The following is a 19,835-nucleotide window of genomic DNA, read 5'->3' as shown; positions in this document are numbered from 1 at the left end:
GAAGCGTCTTGTCTTAAGACTGGAGACAGATAGGATCGGAAACCAGTGTTCTTCTCATTATCCTGTATTTTGTCAGTATACCAAAGCTACATTTTAAACAAGCTTAGATAAGGAAACTTAAGCAAAAAAAAAGGGGGGGGGCTGCAAGTGTGAGTCAGATTTAATTAAACTTTAGAAGAGCTCATGCTATGTATAGTTATGAAGTATTTCAAAAGTACAGAGAAGTACAGGGTGCGTTTCTGTATAGAAATACAGCCATGCAATGTATACTCTTTAAAGGACTTAATTACCAGTGTCTTTGTCACTGCTCAGACTCCCTCTACTTGTAGGTGAAGTGAAGCCACAGGCAAACTCATCCCGGGATGCCTGTAACACAAGGTGACATCGCTGTCATTTCAACAAATTTGTACATGAGCATGAGACATTGGAATGAACAGAATGGGAGGATCTCCTAACTTCAAACAAAGCTCACTGTGAAAGTCCAGATCAGGTATCACTGTTGGTATTTCAGTGACATCTCTTTAAAGATGGGGCACTAGGATACTTTGCAAGCAAGACCTCTGACCGAGTAATAGAACCCGAGATGGCTGGCAATAGTGGCAACCACCGCCCAATAATCCCCCTAGGAACTAGGTGCAGTGCTTGAAGGAGAGGTGTGACCAGAAGCCCTAGACGAATGTGAGCTCCAGAAGAAAGAACAGATAAGTCAAATACTTTCAAAGATCACCGTTGAATATTTTGGAGCGAGCATAAGCAGGAGTAACTGTGTTTGGGAAGAAAGGCCAGCCTAAAGCCCAGGTAGATAAGGCAGCCCCCACATTTAGCTGAGGTACGTAATTGGGAGCTCTAGGCAATAAAGCCATCAGGAAGGCTTAAAAGCAGCTTTCTCAGGAACCCAAGGCAGGCCAGACAAATCGACTAGGGCATTTGATAGGGCTAATTGCCAAAGGAAGCCGTAAAGGACAGTCTATCCCGCCACCCAACAACATGACACGGCAACTGAAAGTGGGAAGGCCATCTTGGGCCATTCAGAACATGGAGTGGGGGCAGGGTAGGACTTCACAGTCCCTCTGGGCAGACTAGAAAGGGTACAGTTCTGTGCACCACATTTTAATAGGCTGACTGGTAAAGTGGAGCATATCCAGAAAAGCATAACCAAGGTTGTCAAAGGGTTTGGGAATGACAAAAGATGAAGTAGAGGTAGGTCTCTGGTCTGGAGAAAAATTTAGAAAGCACTTGTGCAAGGGGTGTCATGTGGAGGTGGGAAAAGATGTGTTCCATGTCTCTCTAAGAAGGCCAAACTAGGACAAGCAGATAAGAAAACCTTATAGGTCTAATGTGGGAAGGAAAGTTTTAATTACTACAAAGGCAAAATGTTGTTTTGCCCAATGGGGGACCGGTCACCATCCGAGGTTCCTTTTAACACTAAGATTCTAAAGGGAGAACAAAGCACAGACCAACTGCGCCGAGCGGAAAGCAACTCTGAAGAACTAAAAGTAGGCTGTCCCAGGAAAGGAGAAGCAAAGGAATACAGTTTAACCCCTGGTGCCTTGCATTGTGGAAGTGAAGAATCCTTCATTCCATTTCCAAGTTGAATATCGGAAGGCAAATAATGGTAAATCTTAAAACACTGGGTGCAAAGGATTCCTGGTATTCTCTTGGACCTTGTTACTCAAAGTGTGGTCCTTGGACCAGAAGCAGGCAAAAGTGTGTTAGAAAAGCACAGTCTCGAACTCCACCACAGGCCTACTGAGTTAGAGTCTGTGTTTTAACAAAATCCCCTGGTGATTCGTATGCACATTAAAGTATGAGAAGCAGGGGCACCTGGGTGGCTCAGAAGCACTGCTGTAGGGAAAAAAAGGTGTTAACTCTAAAAATGGAATGAAGAGCAATGCTTAAGATAGAGCCCATATAGCATATGACCCCAATTCTAAACGCAGTCAATAAAAGGGGATATAATGCCCAGGGAAATACATTACTACTTACAGAATTAGGCAAGGCTGCACAAGAATACAAGGTATCTCGACCCGCTAACCGCTGTATATTTTCCAAGAGCAGTCCAACAAACGGTAGGTACAATTGTGCTATTTTGGCCTGCTGGTTCTGAAAAATAATTATCCAAAGCTCAGTAGGGATAGAATAGGTCTATACCCCAAATAAAGCTAGCCCCCATCTATCAGTTTCAAGACTCAAAGTGGGCTAATATCCACAACAAATTAGTGAACCATGAGGCTATTTATATTCACAAGTCTCAAAACTAATTACCACGGAACCTTCTTGGTATTCGGATTTCTACGCCCTACAGAGTCAAATCACAATCCCTCAATGACGACATAAAGTAAAAGGCGAAAGCTCATTCTCTGAAAAATAGTGGTTGACCTAGAAAGCAGATAGTATCAGTTCCGTTCTTTAACTCCAGTGAGGGCTGAGTTTTCACAAGCACAGGGATGGTGTCTGCCTTGTTCACCACTTCAACCCCAGTGTCTGGGCAGATAGGAGATGCTCAGTACACGTTAGCTGAATAAATGAATCAATGGGAGAAGCCTCAAAAATGGTGAATTACTGGGGTGCCTGGGGTGGCTCTGTGGGCTGGGAGGCCGAATCTTGGTTTCAGCTCAGGTCAGCATCTCAAGGTCCTGGGATAGAGCCTTCCATCAGGCTCTGCACTCAGCAGGGAGTCTGCTTCAGGATTCTCTCTCTCCCTTTGCCCCTCGCCCTCTTCTCTTGCTTGCTCTCAAATAAATCTTTTTTTAAAAATGGTGAGTTACTCTATTCCTTAAAGAAACATTTGTTGTTGTTGTTGTTTTAAAGATTTCATTTATTTATTTGACACAGAGAGAGAGGGAACAGAGGCACGGGGCGGTGGGAAAGGGAGAAGCAGGCTTCCCGCTGAGCAGGGAGCCCGAGGCGGGGTTCCATCCCAGAACCCGGGGATCATGACCTGAGCCGAAGGCAGCCACTTAATGACTGAGCCACCCAGTCGCCTCCTTTTTTGTCGTTTTGATCAAAGCAATTAAGATAATGTGATCTTGGCCCCCTGAGTCAACTGTAAGACTTGGAAGATAAATTTGTAAATAAATATATTTATCCCCTGGCTACTAGCAGTCTTAACATGGTATCTCTTATTTGAAAATGTATTTATTGCTTCTCTCAGCTCTAGACATTCCTCATCCGACACGTACATACACTTGAGTCAGCAAAACCAGTGGATATAATGGCATAAAAGTTGCCCCTTCACATTTCATGACTCTGGGAGGTTTTTTCTGGAGACATAGAGAAGGTCTCTAGGGCTTAATAGTCAACCTACAGAATACAGAAGACCAATAGTACCTCCTTGTTGCCTGAATTCGCATTTGTTATTTAGGCTGAACAATTTTTCATATTGTTCATTATTTCTGGGACTCTGCCCCAGATTGTGCTGAAGGGCACAGAGGTCTGAGAACCAACGATCGCCAGCTTCCCGCCCAAGGCAGGAATGGCCCTTCCCTGCAACCAACAAAGGGTTCATGTTCACACTCCAGCCCTTCTCTGGTTTCTGTTAGAAGGGTCCTTTAGCTAATTTACTCCTTGTAAGTTCTACCTGCTAGGTATAGCTCTGGCCTCTGGTACTACAAGAGCAAGGCCACGCCCCATTTTTACAGGGCAAGTCTTCAAATAGTTAAAAGATCGTTACCAGGAATCAGCTTAATTCATTCTCCGCAAGGCTAAATGGCCCTCATGACTTCCTTTATTCTTCACATAGCTTTGGCTTCAAGGCTTTTCCCCATCGTGGTCACCCTTTTTTGGCAGTTCTCTAGTTTTTCAGTGTCCCACTTTGGCTTTGATAGCCACTATGGTCTCGTGGCTAGGAACATGGATCTTGGATTTTATACATATATGAATTTCCAATCTCCTGTTGCTGTTCCTTGACTGTGACCAAAATCACTGAGCCACAGTTTACATTTCTCTTTCGTAAAATGGGGATAATAATAATTATACTAATTCAGGTAAGGTATTTAATACAGCGTCTGACATGTAGTGAGTCCTCAGTCAATTTTAGCCGCTATTATTAATACTACAGCTTCTGGATGGGAGTTTACTTTCATTCCCCAATGATCACTAGGCAAGGAGATACTACAACTCTCTCAGCAGAACAGGAACACAGGAAAACATATAGTGTATTAAGCTTTGCCTGCACAAAAGTCCGAAAACCACCTAGGAATCTATTACTAGAAGAGAGTTTAAAATAAGGCATTGTTCAGGGGCGCCTGGCTGGCTCAGCATGTGACTCTTGATCTCGGGGTTGTGAGTTCAAGCCCCACACTGGGTGTGGAGCCTACTTAAAAAATAAATAAATAGGGGCGCCTGGGTGGCTCAGTGGCTTAAAGCCTCTGCCTTTGGCTCAGGTCATGATCCCAGGGTCCTGGGATCGAGCCCCACGTTGGGCTCTCTGCTCAGCGGGGAGCCTGCTTCCTCCTCTCTCTCTCTGCCTGCCTCTCTGCCTACTTGTGATCTCTGTCTGTCAAATAAATAAAATCTTTAAAAATAAATAAATAAATAAATAAATAAAACAGGGTATATCCATATGATGGAATAATATGCAGATTTCTAAAAATGTGGTAGCTCTAATCTTCAGGATGTCTTGTTAATTAAAAAATGCATAATGATTCTCATTATACACACATGTAACATATATATACATATACATATATATATGTTTCTGCATGCACGACTTACATGGGGTTAAGAAATGGGAGAGAGGCATTTTTTAACTATGTACATGGATTACTAAAAAGGGAGGTGGGGAGCGGGGGGAGGGGGGATAATGGAAAAAACCCTGCCCACAGCCCAAGTCAAAACTGCAGTTCTTTCAGGGGTTAACATCACTTGCAGTGGGTACAGGCACAGAGACACACCTTAGTCACTGGACATTTTGGTTCTGGATAGAGAAGAGGTCTCACAGTCATGATAACAAGTTAGGAGATCTCCCAAAGCAGTTTACGAGCAGCACATAATAGGGATGAGTGACATCTCGATCATTTCATTAGAGGAGGGCCAAAGAACAGCAACATAGTTGGGGGGGCTGTGACTAGGGTATCTCAAAAATAGCATTTCCATAGGGAGCATTTTTTTCCTTGACTATATATTTGTCTGGGGTCACTTCAGGGGACCCACAAAAATTATGGGATCCTAAAGCTTCCATCTCTATCCCTTACCTTGGCGCCACCATTCGTGGTGAACATGTTTTACTTGAACATATTTGACAGATGACCCCTTACTCAGGCCACCTGGGAATTCTTTGGACCCAACAGAGAAAGGAATTCAAGCTTTGGTGAAGCAGGCCCATGAGGCAAAGTTCTAGCAGAGAGAATCCCATACCCACATAACAGCTGTTTAAAGCTTTTGAACAAAAGAGGAAAGGGCTTCAGAAGTCACTGAAGAGGTAATGGGCTTGGCATTTCAATCTTTCCCACACTCCCAAACCTCAAATACTCAAGTAGGCGCAGTGCTGAACTTTTACAGATAAGAGAAATTATATGCGTGTGCGCATATATATACTATAACGTCTCAGAATTTTATTTATTTTTTTTTATTTTTTTTTAAAGATTATTTATTTATTTATTTATTTGTCAGAAAGAGAGCGAGCGAGCGAGCGAGCACAGGCAGACAGAATGGCAGGCAGAGGCAGAGGGAGAAGCAGGCTCCCCACAGAACAAGGAGCCCGATGCGGGACTCGATCCCAGGACGCTGGGATCATGACCTGAGCCGAAAGCAGCTGCTTAACCAACTGAGCCACCCAGGCGTCCCTACGTCTCAGAATTTTAAAAAGGAAATGATGTCCACACGTGTGATAGAAAATATTTAAAAATCCACCTCTAGGTAAGACACTAGTGCAATCCCATTTTCCTGCACTTTCATCTGAAGAGGCAGAGGTAAATGACACAGCTTCCTGCTTCTGGGAGGAGAAGTTCATTTTGCGTTTTCCCACGTGTAATTTGAAATCACGACTAGAGACCTTTTCCTCCACGTTGCCTAAGATCCTTTCCTGCACCTCTAGGCATAAGCAGCAGTTCGCCAGAACCCAGTGGTAACCAGCAGTTTTCAAGGTTTGCCAGAGCCTGGGTGGAACGGCTGACCTGTGAGATATCTTTTCATTCAGGTATCTCATACTGGTTATCTTGCGTGACGTCAATATCGACATTCACACAGAAAGAGAAAATAGCACGTAACAGGGTGATGGGAATGTGTTGTTACAGTTATATTGTGACAGAAACCAAGCCAAAATTGTGGTAAGTAACAAAAAAACATCTTAACGCTGAGTTTCAATGTACTTCAGGAGAAAATCGCCTGAAGAAAACCAGCAAAATTTGTAGTAACGAAAACCCTTTGGAATTAAAGAACTATAAATGGAAGCAGCTGGCAGACGTCTTCTGTTTATCAAGGTCAAACAGGAATATTGAATAAAGAATAAGCTCCGGGGAGCCTGGGTGGCTCAGTGGGTTAAGCCTCTGCCTTCAGCTCAGGTCATGATCTCAGGGTCCTGGGATCGAGCCTCGCATCGGGCTCTCTGCTCAGCGGGAAGCCTGTTTCCCCATCTCTCTCTCTCTCTGCCTGCCTCTCTGCCTGCTTGTGATCTCTCTCTGTGTCAAATAAATAAATAAAATCTTAAAAAAGAAAAAAAAAGAATAAGCTCCATTTCCAAGTCAGCTTTGCAAAGTGATGACAATACTAAACGACATCCTAATTTTTATTTGTACCTGGATATACAAACCAAAGGACAAGTAATTAATTATGAAATAATATGATGTCCCCTCGAGCCCTGTGATTCTAGGTATGTAAGTTAGGTTATTTGAAATCCACGGAGTTTGCAATCTACATTTTTAAGCCCAATGGAGTTTAATGGTAAGAAGATCTGAATATATATGTTAAAGGGGCAGTGAGCAGCAGCCATAGCAATGGCCTTCACACACAGACAATGTGCAATGTCCATAAGGTTTATAGCCACACCCGCATTTTTTCAGTAAGAAGGAAATCTTCATATTAAGTATTTCGTATATGACCCAGTTAACATGTCTTACTATTAATCACTTAATCAATACTGTAACTGATTTAGGAATATATATATGAGGACGTACACTAAGAAATATCTTTGAAAGAGTCCATATGGCTACAACCACATACGATTTTTTAAAAAGCTTAATTAGCTTATGTAACAACTCCTGCGGCAGTTACGCTGTTCTTTACACATGACTTGAGAAACTACTGTTTTTCTTCAACAGTTAGCTGAACAGTATTTTGAAAACCTAATCATTGGATCGTGAAACAAATCTTATTTGTAAAAATAAGTTCGTCGATGCTCATATTATGTGCCTTACTGAACACGTCCACTTGAATGTAAAATCTTAGCCGAAATTTACTAATGTGACACTGATTAGACGGGCATCCTTACCTTGTGTTGGTATCTAGTGTCAAATGCGTGTTTTATCAAAAGATTCTTTATGACAGAGATAGCCGTGTATCTGATCTCATAATTGTCCTGAAGAGCAATGGAGGTTTCCCTCAGAAGCAAACCAACCAAGAAGTGATGCTTGCAATATTCATCTGATAAACTGTATTCAAGATTTGAATCTGCGGTACAATGAAATGTAAAACCCGTTTATAAAAGTAATCAAAAATGACCTTATCATTAAAGTAACATATTTATTATTTAGTAATATGTGCTTATGTTAGCAAGAGCTATAATTTTATTCTCAATGAACGTGGACAATTCTTTGGTCATGTAGAACAAGCATGCAACATTTTTACAACAGAAACGCTCTCACAATTAGGGCTGTATGATAGCCTTAATGATCATTTCGGTCAGTAAGAGAGTCCCTAGATCTCTTTTCTCCTAGATTCTTTTTAACTCTCAGGAGTCTGAAGATTGACCCCAGAATGAAACAATGCTATATGTGGCAATATCTACATGTCTTTTCATCCGAAGAGATTTTGTTACAGCTATGGACTGACTGATTCTGTACAACAACACTTGAATTACTTATCTGTTTACACTCGTGAAGTAAGAAAAGGAGGACAAAGAACTGAATCATTCTAAGGGTGTGAACTACGGACTGTTCTAGTGAATGTCAGAGACTGGCCCGAATACAACGGGTACAGGAACAGTAAGAAAAATAGCTTCGTCTCACTTCCAATTCATCAGCAGGCAAACACAGATCTTTGACTTCAGAAAATCACCCTCCAAACTATGTGTTTCACTCCCTTTTAGAACTCAGTCCCTTTTCCCAGCTGCTAATATCCTGGTTGGGACCTGCCTTGGAACTACTCCCAAGGGATTGAGACCAAGTTTAGTCATTTCTACCGTAGATTTCACAATCTTTATTTCCTCTCCTCTACCCTTGAATTTAATTAAGCTGTAAAGCTAAAGGATACATTTTCTATCTTTCGGGGGTGGGTGGGGAGAGGGCGCTCTTCAGCAGTTCATATAACGCTACGTATTCAGTTAGGACATAATAAATGTTGTGAGTAGACAGATTTAATCCCAAAAATCCTGAACATCTGTCGACCCCTTCTTTTCTCTGATGTCCTCCCGGCTACCGATAAATAACAGGGAAGCATCTGAGCTCTACGTGCTCAGAATTAAATATGGGAGTGGTTGAGCAGACGTATTTGGTTTTCTAAGTACTTTTTCTTTACTTTCACTGGCTCGAATTCAGTGATTAAGACCCCTACCCCCTGGAGACACAAGGCATCTGATTTTCTTCTTGCCCTGGGGTCATCCTCTTTTGGGAATGCCGAGCACTTTCAACGCACAGGGGCCACTCGGGCCACTCGTGACTAACCCAGGGGGCTCTATCTGGGTAGATTCTGCAATGGCAGTTAAGTTTTGTTTTGTTTTGCTTTGCTTTGACTTCATTGATTTGAATACATCCAATCGGGTCCTTTCATCCAGACCTTCAAAACTGTGGCCAAGTAGTCATTAGACAGGGTCAGAGAGAAGGGAGGCAAGCCTGGGAGAGAGGACACACACTTAAAGAACAGATACAACCTCTGGGCCCCACGCTGCCTTAAGCAGGAACTGGTTTTCAAATGGATTCTTTGAGCAATCAATGTGTAAACTTATTTTAAAAGGAAACAAAAAATACCGCCTCATACACCATCTCCTTGGTTTTCTGAGTCCGTTAGCCTAAAACCTCACTGTGGCCAGGGACGATACGAAAAGCAAACAAAGCCTCCCTCCACCCCCACCGTCCATCTTAGCCATTCATCAAATCGTTTTTAAAGACAGTGAACTACTGTAGAGTGAACCGAGTTAAACCTACCTACTGAAGTCAAACGGTCCACCGCAAATGAAAAAAAATCTAATTAATATATGAAAAGAAAAGGGACAAATAAAAAACATAGTAACATAAGAATTGTGCTGTACAACAAAGCATTCAATAAAACTAGCAATGGAGTTAACTGAAGGCATATCATACATTGAATACATAAGACAAATTACAATTCCACTCTGCTTTTACGCTTCTCGAGCTTCCTTTCAGCGGAAATGCATTTCTATGGTTTTATTTTTTAATTTGATCTCATATATGAGTTCAAACATTATCACAGAAAGTAATTGTACTACTATCTGACATCTCTGGTTAAGCAGCCACTGATGTAATTACACCTGATTTCTCCATGCTGTTACTACTACCACTGACACTACGAAGCAAGTGTGGGCTACCGTTAAGGAGCGTATCTTCGGACAGTTAACGATTCTGAGGTTACCTTTCAATTCACGGTTTACCTAGAAAACAGTACGCTATGCTAGCGCTAGCCCCCCAAGAAGGAAAACACCGTTTCGAATGATGGAAAATGCAAACACGTACCTTGAACGCGCTGGAGTTTAGGTTTCGCGAATGCCATTGGCAAGTTCAGAGGAATGTAATGTTCGTGATTGCAAATCGTTTGCAGAAATTCAAACTTGTATTCAGCCAGGACCTAGAGGAAAAAAAAAAAAGACACAGAACTCCCTTTTTTGTCGGCATTTACTATTTTAATAATTAAATACAGGGCATTAATTTCCCAAACGGAAGTGTTCGGTGTTTTAAGCACACCTTGAGACGTGACCCGCGCAAGAAAGAGTTAACACCAGCAGGCTCTCCTTTTAAAGCAAGGCTGCTGGTGAGGTTGGTTGCTGGCTGGCATTTGGGAAAATGGATTTTGAAATGCTCCCTACACCATAAGGTTGTGCCTCCTCTGCCAGCCTGCTCGGACTGTTTGTACAAACAATGTGATTTACTGTGAACACTTGCTTTCTTTCCCTTTACTGCCTCTGGAATTTCCACCCATCTCCAGTATATGACCAGTCCCCAAGAAACAACCTAGACCATAGGTCTCTAATGGGCATCCCTGAAAAGCCATGTTGAATGCATGTTCAGCATTTTCCCTGCTGGAGGAAGGCTGTACTCAGTGTGACCTTCACGGGAGGGAGGGTGGCCCCTCGGTAACCCTGCGTGAACACTGCCCAGGACTCCACTCGCTGTGCTTTTCTGTTACTGTTCTAGCTGCGTATCCCTGCTGTATGTGTCCCTGTCACGAATCTTTAGTCGTGACGAAGGTTGCCATAACTCTACAATGAGTCCTGTGGGTCTTGCCGGCGCACCACTGAACATGTGGGTGGTCTCGGGGACTCCCCCCACACTACCCAACATCTCCAGCTCTGAGCGACAGCTGTACTCAGAGAACCTAAGCAAAAACAGCAGCTCCAAATCCTCCAGGGACTAAGTCTTACCCCTGGTCTCACGCTCTGATGTCGGACGGCCACTACGGGGACGTCCTTCTAACTTACCTTGGGATCTTTGGGGCTGAATCCAGATATGTAGTCATTTATCAGATTGAAAACAAATCCTCTATCCATTAGTGTCAGACAGCGCTACAGAAACCAAAAGAAAATGAACAGTGACATAATTCTGGAAGTCTAGCATGACGTTCTCGCTTTTACAGATAACAGAATAATGGCTTTCGGAGTTTTACAGTAGGTGACCTTAAAGAAGGGAAAGGGCAAGTGACGTGTTGTTGGAATTGGGTCCCAACTGTACAATGTTCACATGGAGATAGATGGATAAACATACCTGTACATGTATGTATATACACATGCAAACACATATACATACACATACATGTAATCTATTTAGCTACTCTGTCTCATTCTGGTCAATTCTAAAAGCTCAAAGAGAAGTGTATGGTGGTCAGCTCACTACTATAAGTGGGGTTTGGGCTAGGGCAAAATTTCAGATCCAAAGAGAAGGCTCTCCTGTATTCTACGGAGTCTTGGCCCATTAATACAGCCCTCCTCTGTGACAGCCTTTCCCGATGTCCAGAGGTGCCCGCTGGTCTCCTCCTAGTTAATGTTCTCATTCCTGGGCAAGTTCACAAGTCCAGGAAGGCTATGAACCAGCATGCACCCGTCATCTCCCCATCCACCTGCTTCCAAATTCATCTCTAAGTCCAAGCCCTAATCAGGTCACCTTTCTTCCAGAGCTTTCATTACTTCCTTATTGCCTTTAATATAACTTCCAACTCCTTAGCCTGGCATTCAAGGACACTTGCAATGTTGTCCCAACCTACTTTGCCCGTTTCACCACCCAGTACAGCTCGTCGGCTCATTATCCGCTCCGGAAGCGCTGTGTGTTCCCACCTCGGGGTCTGTGCTCAGGCCAGGCCCACCTAGTAATTCTAGCACTACTTCAGCCGAATCCTACCCATTACTCAATGTTCTGATGAAATCCCAGCTTCCTGAGCCATGTTGGCCCACAAGTCCCTTGTTAAACATTTTCTTCGATGCTAGTGTGTGTTTTACTTATTAGTTCCCTGTCTTTTTACCCAGATAGGACAATAGAAAGTCTCTCTTTCCCTTTAAGTTCTCCATGGGGTCCACACTGTTCCTGTGAAATACAAGGAACTCGATATTTGATCAACCAACTGTTTGTATCTCATTTCTCACAGCGATTGAGACAGTGTTCTAGGGAAATACAAAGGTGAATACGACATGGTCTTTATACTCATCCAATGGTAAAGACAAATAAATAATTAAAATATGGCGCAGTAAGAAGTACCACGGAAGTATGGAAAGCACGGCTGAAAGACAGAAGGTGTGCTCGACACGCCATGGGAAGGTGAGGGCAGAGCTGAGTCTCAAAGATGAATGAACTCTACCAGGCAGACAAGGGAAAGGGACTGAGGTTCTAGCCGATTACCCTGACGGTGCTGCCCTCACTTCTTCCATCATTCCAGCAACAAACTCATCCTCGTAAATTGCTGGTCTTTCCCCACGGCATACAGATCAAAATCGAAATTCCTCAAACTGACGTTCAAGGCTTCCATCACCAGGCACCAGACGAACTTCCCAGCCCTACCTCCATACATCCTAAATGCTCTGCACGATGACCTTCTCGATCCTCCCTAAACAACTCCCAGACACACATATTTCCTCTTCTTGGCTCACGGGTCCTCTATCTGTAACACCAACTCTTGTCCCAGGGAACTTTTCTTCTAGGCTCTGCTCAACAGTTCCTGCTCATAATTCCTCCTGTTCTGGTCTTCCTACTGTATCTTGTTTCTGCTTACAGCAAAACAGTCACTCACACTGTATCTTGAATATGTAGGAGAAACGGGATTTCGGAGACAGCCTTCCACCACTGAATCTTCACAGGCAAATGCTTGTTGACTCAAGGAAGTCAACACTGCTATGACATCAACTATGTTCTAGCCCCTTTACATAGTAACCTTCAGGTTCCAGCTCCATGGAAGAAACAGAGACATTACATTTCAAATACTGTCCTCCCTAGTTTACTTTATTTATTTTTTTTTTAAAGATTTTATTTATTTATTTGACAGAGAGAGATCACAAGCAGGCAGAGAGGCAGGCAGAGAGAGAGGAGGAAGCAGGCTCCCTGCTGAGCAGAGAGCCCGATGCGGGGCTCGATCCCAGGACCCTGAGATCACGACCTGAGCCGAAGGCAGCGGCTTAACCCACTGAGCCACCCAGGCGCCCCCCTAGTTTACTTTAAAAAGATGGGTGGATGTTTGGTTTTTGATACACACCAGTTTTTGTAATAGCGTTGTTTTTATCTTAATGCTGGCAAAGAGGGCTCTTCTATCAGAAAACCATACTCTGGGATGCCTGGGTGGCTCAGTGGGTTAAGCTGCTGCCTTCGGCTCAGGTCATGATCCCAGGGTCCTGGGATCGAGCCCGGCATCTGGCTCTCTGCTCAGTGCGGAGCCTGCTTCTCTCTCTCTCTCTCTCTCTGCCTGCCTCTCTGCCTACTTGTGATCTATCTCTGTCAAATAAATAAATAAAATCTTAAAAAAAAAAGAAAACCATACTCTGGAGCTTGGAAACCTTGTTGTGAATTTTGAATAGGGAAGACTAGAGTATGTTAGACATTAAAAGTACTTGGATGGATCCTTGACCCTGAGGTTCTTCACATATGGTTGAGATAGGATGGACAGCCAGGAGAAGAGGGAAAGGAGCAAGTGAAAACTGAGTGCATTACAAACCCATGCCCCTTCTCTGCAACACATCAAATGTCGTTGTCATCCACTTTATAGAACAGCTGCACTCAAGCATTGCCCCTTATGTACAGATAATGACAAAATATAGCGACAATAAATGTGCGGTCCTTCATCAACATAGGAGCTTCCATCTCTCTCAAAATCATCTCATGGGTGGAGATTAACAGTTTTCCCTCATGTGAATTAACCACATGGAGGCTGTGGCCACATCAGCAAACAGGTTGCTTCAGTTCCAGTGATACAAACTCAAGGACCAGCAGGGGTCAGAGAAGGATTTAAATGCATAAGAAGAGTCAGGGGCATGCTAAGGAGTGGCGGGGACTGTGGCAATGTAGAAAGTACATGCCCCATCTAAAGGTACTCAAATTAACATATTTGAAAAAAACATCATGTGAAATGAGCAAAACATGCCTTCTCGCTAAGCCACCTGTGTGGGACCTCTGATTTAATTAATTAGCCATTTCAGTGGGGGGCTTAAAAAAACACCAACCAGGCTGTTTATTTTTAAGATTATTTATTTATTTATTTATTTGAGAGAGATAGAGAGAGAGAGAGTGCGCACAAGCAGGGGGAGCGGCAGGCAGAGGGACAGGAAGAAGCAGGTTCCCTCCCCAGTAGGGAGCCCGATGGGGAGCCTGATCCCAGGACCCTGGGATCATGACCTGAACCAAAGGCAGATGCTTAACAGACTGAGCCAGCCAGGCGCCCAAACTGGGCTGTTTAACTGATGGACCCATTCATTCAAGAATTGCCCCAGGGGCACCTGGGTGGCTGTCAGTTAAGCATCTGCCTTCAGCTCAGGTCATGATCCCAGGGTCAAGCCCCAAATCTGGTTCTCTGCTCAGCGGGGAATCTGCTTCTCCCTCTCTCTCTCTTTCTATGCTCTTCCGCCCCCCGACCCCCGCCACTGCTTGTGCTCTGTCTCTCTCTCTGTCAAATAAATAAATAAAATCTTTAAAAAAAAAAAAGTTTCTCCAGCAGGCTTATGCAGACCTAGCCAAGTCTCTAGAAAGTGGGCAATTTTTTCTTTGGCTTTAAAGACCATACTGGTGAAGAATAATTCCTTACCACGTTCTGGCTGCCTTTAACTCACCTTCAAGAAGCTAGCCAAACTATAATTGACATTTCGGGACTCATCAGGGATCTCGGCATAGCGGATAGTCACGTGGGGGATTATCGCAAGAAGCAACGAATGTAGGACATGATGATACGCCTCTGGAAATCTCTGGCCTCTGGGAAGCTTCAATGAAATAGGCATAGCAAAAAGTCAGAGTCGCAAAAGGTCTAAATCGATTGCCATTCTTGTTTTCAAACACATTCTAGACATACCCGTGTTTAACTGGAGTCTAACTCTTCTCCCAACTTAAAAATGCCATCGCTAGCTCAATGTACACTTCAGGTTACTATAGGAACTACCTGGGCCTCGAATAATAGAACTGACTGAAATCATCAACAAGCCAACCTCAGCATCACGTTCCTGAGATGTAGACACACCCCAGGCTTTCATTCCATTTTTTTATTCTCCTGACAACAAAGAACCCATTTATCCGTGCATCTCGATTTCGGTAAAACCGCCCTGTGAAAAATCTGATAAAAATGGCAAGTACGAAGTGAGTATCTTTCACTTCACAAATCTGAACCCTAGAATTCCTGTAACTGAGAAAATGTTTCAACAGAGACATGTTTAAGCTACAAGATGAGGGGGAAGCTTCAAAGCAAATGCATTTTACGTGGCAAATAACTAAAGAATGTACATGGAAGAGTGTGTGAGGACTCTGAAAATGCATGAACTGTCAGACCTCAGATTTATGCAATTCATCTGACGGGGTGTGTGTGTGTGTGTGTGTGTGTGTGTGTGTGTGTGTGTGTTTTAAGGCAAAACTGAAAAAGCTAAGGGCTAAGCACCTTTCAGCATAAGAGGATTTGCGTGTCATTGCTACCAGTGAATAAAATGAGCCTTCTCTGCCCGTGTTAAATATTATTCTTGAGCCTACTCACCTTAATTTTGTTCTCTTCCAACAAGTATGTGGCCATAGACTTTGCAATAATTTCAAAAAAAAACCATGAGTACTAAAATAAACAAACAAATACATAAAATCAATGTTTAATAGTTATCCAAATCCTGAAGCTTAGCAAAGCTGGACAAATCAATATGGGTCTGATCTCTGAACTTTAACAGCATTTTAAGGTGATCGCAATTCTACGACTGCAGTTCCACAAAATACCTCCAAAGCGTGTTGCCGGAGACGTGATATTGTACTTCAGGGCTGGCTGCTGAGGTACAAAGAGCCTGTGGTGGGAATGTTGCCCATCGTGGGGAGGCATTTTATCACTCATATTGTTTTGATTTGCTGACGGCAAACCAACTTTTAGTTTATTTTATGATTGCTTTTCAATTCCCTACAGACAATGAATCTTACTAGGGTCTGCACCCAGTGAGGAGCCCAGCCTTGCCCTTGGTACATCACTGGCGCCAGCCCAAGGAGCACAGGTGTTTGCGTGAGTATATTTGAAGAGTAGAGAGAAGCCTCTGGCAGATAGCCTCAGCTGTCTGCAACTGAAATTCCATCATTCCCAGAAACAGTAAAACTCATGACAAAAATAAGAGCCACCACTTGAGTGTCTGTGTGCCAGAAATGACGTGTTAAGTGCTTCACTTATATTTTAGAAACGAGGAACTGGATGCTTGGAGACGGTCAGTGATAGACTCCGGGTCACGGAACTATTAGCTGGCGGATTTTAACCCAGGTCTTTCTTTTACACAATTCTATTACACGTTCGACTGAGAACAGGGAGTGGGTAGGAAGGGTAAAGAGAATGAAGAAGATTCTGTGGAGCGCGTGAGGGAAAAGGATACCTGAGCAGAGTGGTAAGGGAAGGGGGTAAAGGACGAAAAGACCAGGACCAAGTGGGAGGGCATCAAGCAAGTACGTCTCTGGCTTCTTTTATTCCCCTGTTGTGTCCATTTCCTTACCTTCAGCAGTTTGTTTATTGCTAAAAAGTCGGCAGACTGTTTCAATATGGCGATCATGGTGGTAGCCAGGGTCTCATGTATCAGGTGCGCCTGAGGAGCGCTTGGTTTTTCAGGTCGGAAGCTATACTACAAATGAAAGAAAGTGAAGCGTCAGTCAAAATTCTCACAGAAAAGAAACGGCCCCTACAAATGAAAGAAAGTGAACCGTCAGTCAAAATTCTCACAGAAAAGAAACGGCTCCCAAAGTTTCCTCCACAAACCTTGATGAAGGATCTTAAGTAGTTATCCAAGCCTTCTTCATGGCACTTTGAAACGATATGTAAGAGAACCCTGAAAACACATTCGCAAAGGGCAGCATGTCAGGCTATGGTGAATTTCCACAGTTGGACCGTCTAGCCCTGAAAATACCCCCACACCACCTGAAGCGTTAAAAGTGAGCGGACCGCAGACAACATAAGATGGCCTAACAAAGACTTCAGCATCTAACATGCTCAGGGCCTTGCAAAAACACTCCCTGGTTCAAAAGAAGGCTAGTGTGTTTCCAGCCCAGATGTCTCTTCTCTGCTCTACATCTCTGTGCACATGTCAAGTAGGAGCTTGGCTACAGTGGGCCAACAGACCTCCAGGGGGGTGAAAAATGAAATCCCCTCCAGGGAGTAAAAGGAAAGGAAAGATAAAGATAAAATGAAAAGCACGGCAACAGATGGAGAAAAGGAAGAGAGAGATAGGATGGGTATAATGGCGTGACCTGCGATCAGCAGTAAATCTAAAATTCATCTACGAGACTAGCAGTGGTTCTCAAACTTGATCATGCATCAGAATCACCTAGAGGGCAGGAGGCTGGGTCCCTCTCCCAGAGGTTCTGATTTTGGAGATCTGGGGTGAAGTTCAAAGATGAGCATTTTTCATCCACCCCCAGGTGATACTGATGCCGCTGGGGTAGGAGCTGTATTTGAGAACCACGGGACTAGAGGAATGCTTCGTAAATTTTTGAGCAGACTGTCCCCAGCAGCAGAGCTGGGGTGTCGTGTAAGGCCCAGTGGGAGAGGCCGTGGCAACAGCAGAAGCAACAAAGCCAGAAACATCCCACACTGAGTTCTCAATGCATTCAAGCATCCTACTTGAACTGCAAAATCAGCACATTTTGCCTTCTACTCTACCATAGATCCTTGTTTGTTTCCATAAAAATTATATTCCCTCACTGTTTTGAGTAAAACTTCATGGCTTAGGGTGACTCTGTCCAACATGAGAGCCACTAGGCACCTGTGGCTATTTAATTGAAATTCACAACAGTGAAAAATTCAGTTCCTCAGCTATACTAGCCCTATGTCAAGTGCTCAATAGCTAAATGTGGCTAATGGCTACCATATTGGACAGCCCGAGTGTAGAACAACTCCATGATTGGAGAAAGTTCTATCGGACAACACCGGTCTAGGGCAATGGTTCTCAAACTCTGTTGCATTATGGAATCGCCTGGAAAACTTCAAAAAAAAAAAAAAAAAAGATGCTGAGTTCCACCCCTTGATATTCTGATTTCGTTGGTATGAACGTGGTCTGGGCACAGACCTCTTTGAAAGCTCCCCAGGTGATTCTAACATGCAGCCAGGTTTTAGAACCCCTGGTGGAGAAAAACACATTTTCTTCTATGGTTTCTGGTACCATCTATCCCTGGCGATACAAGTTCCCCAGTCTGAGAAGCATGAAACAAGAGAAAATGGATATTAGATATCTGACTTTTGGGTTCTTATCTGGAAGATAAATTTATAGTGAAAAATGAAGAAACACAAAAAAGAAACAAAAGTTGCGTCTTTGTATTATAACACCAAAACTCACATGGTGCAGTTGATAGGAACGTCATCTTCATGGGTCATATTGGTGAGAACCCGGAAGAGTTGCATAAGAATTACAGGTAGAAACTGTATCATGACTTGGATCTCCATGGCATGCAAACACTAAAATAAGTCATTATTAGTTATGAAAACACATAGAAATATGCTATAACTTGCAAATGTGAAGCAACAAAAAAATTAAGTAACGAGAAATACATTCACTCAAATATAAACCCACTTCGATGGCAGCTTCCTAAGACAGGGAACTTTGGGGGGTGCCTGGGTGGCTCAGTCAGTTAGGCATCTGCCTTTTGCTAGGGTCATGATCCCAGGATCCTGGGATTGAGTCCCACATCGGGCTCCCTGCTCTGCGGAGAGCCTGCTTCTCCCTCTCCCTGTGTCTGCTGCTCCCCCAGCTTGTGCTCTCTATCTCTCTGTCAAATAAATAATAAATAAAATAAAAAGAAAAACAGGGGACTTTGTTTTGTTGATTACTTTAACCACATCTCTATTTCAGCACTCAGATTTTGTTCGTGTATTTCACATGAAACACTTCATCTACCAAAGATAAAAAGTGTAACTGGGATAAAGGGGTTTGGGAATAAAGACAACAGACTCCTGGTAAACCGGCACTCCACTGGAGTGAGAGAGCAGATGTGTTTGAAGGTTCTGGAGACTGGCCTGCTGGCCCCCAGCTTGGAGCACGTTCTCCAGAATGTGGACCATCCACTAATCTGCTGAGAAGGAAGTGAGATGCAGTAAAGAACAGTTCGCCGTGTAACTAGCTTCGCACCGGCCCCATCCACAAACTGAGGTAGCCTTGCACAGTCCATTTCTTCCCAGGGCTAACACCCTGTCTCCAGCCACAGGTACGCCAAGCACAGAGAGGCAACGTGTTCGTATGTTCAGAAATGATCCCGGCAGCAAAATCTATAAAATGTCCTTCTTCTTCCTTCCCTTCTCCCCACCCCTTCCTTCACTCAGACATTCACTCGATCATTTAATCAACCAGCCAACTGGAAGGTGAAGACAAACAAGTCTCACCGGGCACCTTCTACACAAGCTCAAGGTTCAGCGTGATGGGAAATGCAGAGATGGAGGAGACCGGTCTATTTCTCTTTTGCTCTGTCTCACCGTCCTTAGCCCCACCAAACCTTTTCAGAACACAGGCGAAGCATCTCGGCAGTGACCTCTTCCATCTGGGCAGATTCTCTTTGGTCAGATGCACTAGGCAAGAGATTGAGCTCAATGAACCCGTGGCTATCCTCTGAGCTTTTCCTTCCTTTTGCCCCCCTCTCTTCTAGCCTTACTGCCATTGCCCCTCTTAACCTATAACCAAAATAGTCTTACATTTCTTTTTTTTTTAAATATTTTTTTATTTATTCATTTGACAGATAGAGATCACAAGTAGGTAGAGAGACAGGCAGAGAGAGAGGAGGAAGCAGGCTCCCCGCTGAGCAGAGAGCCCGATGTGGGGCTCGATCCCAGGACCCTGGGAT

At 43.7% G+C, this 19,835-nt stretch overlaps 1 protein-coding gene across 2 annotated transcripts in view; it reads right to left on the bottom strand.

Moving 5' to 3' along the window:
* LOC111157246 (dedicator of cytokinesis 11) overlaps positions 1–19,835 on the bottom strand; it is a 189,506-nt gene that overhangs the window by 65,118 nt on the left and 104,553 nt on the right. The window contains exons 24-34 of one of the 2 annotated variants that reach the window (XM_022518519.1): positions 18,341–18,459; positions 16,768–16,837; positions 16,508–16,633; positions 15,532–15,603; positions 14,627–14,773; positions 10,808–10,891; positions 9,846–9,957; positions 9,300–9,338; positions 7,430–7,608; positions 1,987–2,103; positions 291–366 (exon numbers count right to left, since the gene is read on the bottom strand). In XM_022518519.1, the coding sequence (XP_022374227.1) occupies positions 291–366; positions 1,987–2,103; positions 7,430–7,608; positions 9,300–9,338; positions 9,846–9,957; positions 10,808–10,891; positions 14,627–14,773; positions 15,532–15,603; positions 16,508–16,633; positions 16,768–16,837; positions 18,341–18,459 (1,141 nt within the window). The remainder of the gene's footprint in view (positions 1–290; positions 367–1,986; positions 2,104–7,429; positions 7,609–9,299; positions 9,339–9,845; positions 9,958–10,807; positions 10,892–14,626; positions 14,774–15,531; positions 15,604–16,507; positions 16,634–16,767; positions 16,838–18,340; positions 18,460–19,835) is intronic. The other variant, XM_022518520.1, reaches the window with a different exon arrangement.

The sequence above is a fragment of the Enhydra lutris genome, unplaced genomic scaffold (genome assembly GCF_002288905.1).
Source record: "Enhydra lutris kenyoni isolate GAN:26980312 unplaced genomic scaffold, ASM228890v2 scaffoldscaffold53, whole genome shotgun sequence".
Taxonomy (NCBI): domain Eukaryota; kingdom Metazoa; phylum Chordata; class Mammalia; order Carnivora; family Mustelidae; genus Enhydra; species Enhydra lutris.
This window is presented reverse-complemented; position numbering and strand designations above follow the sequence as displayed.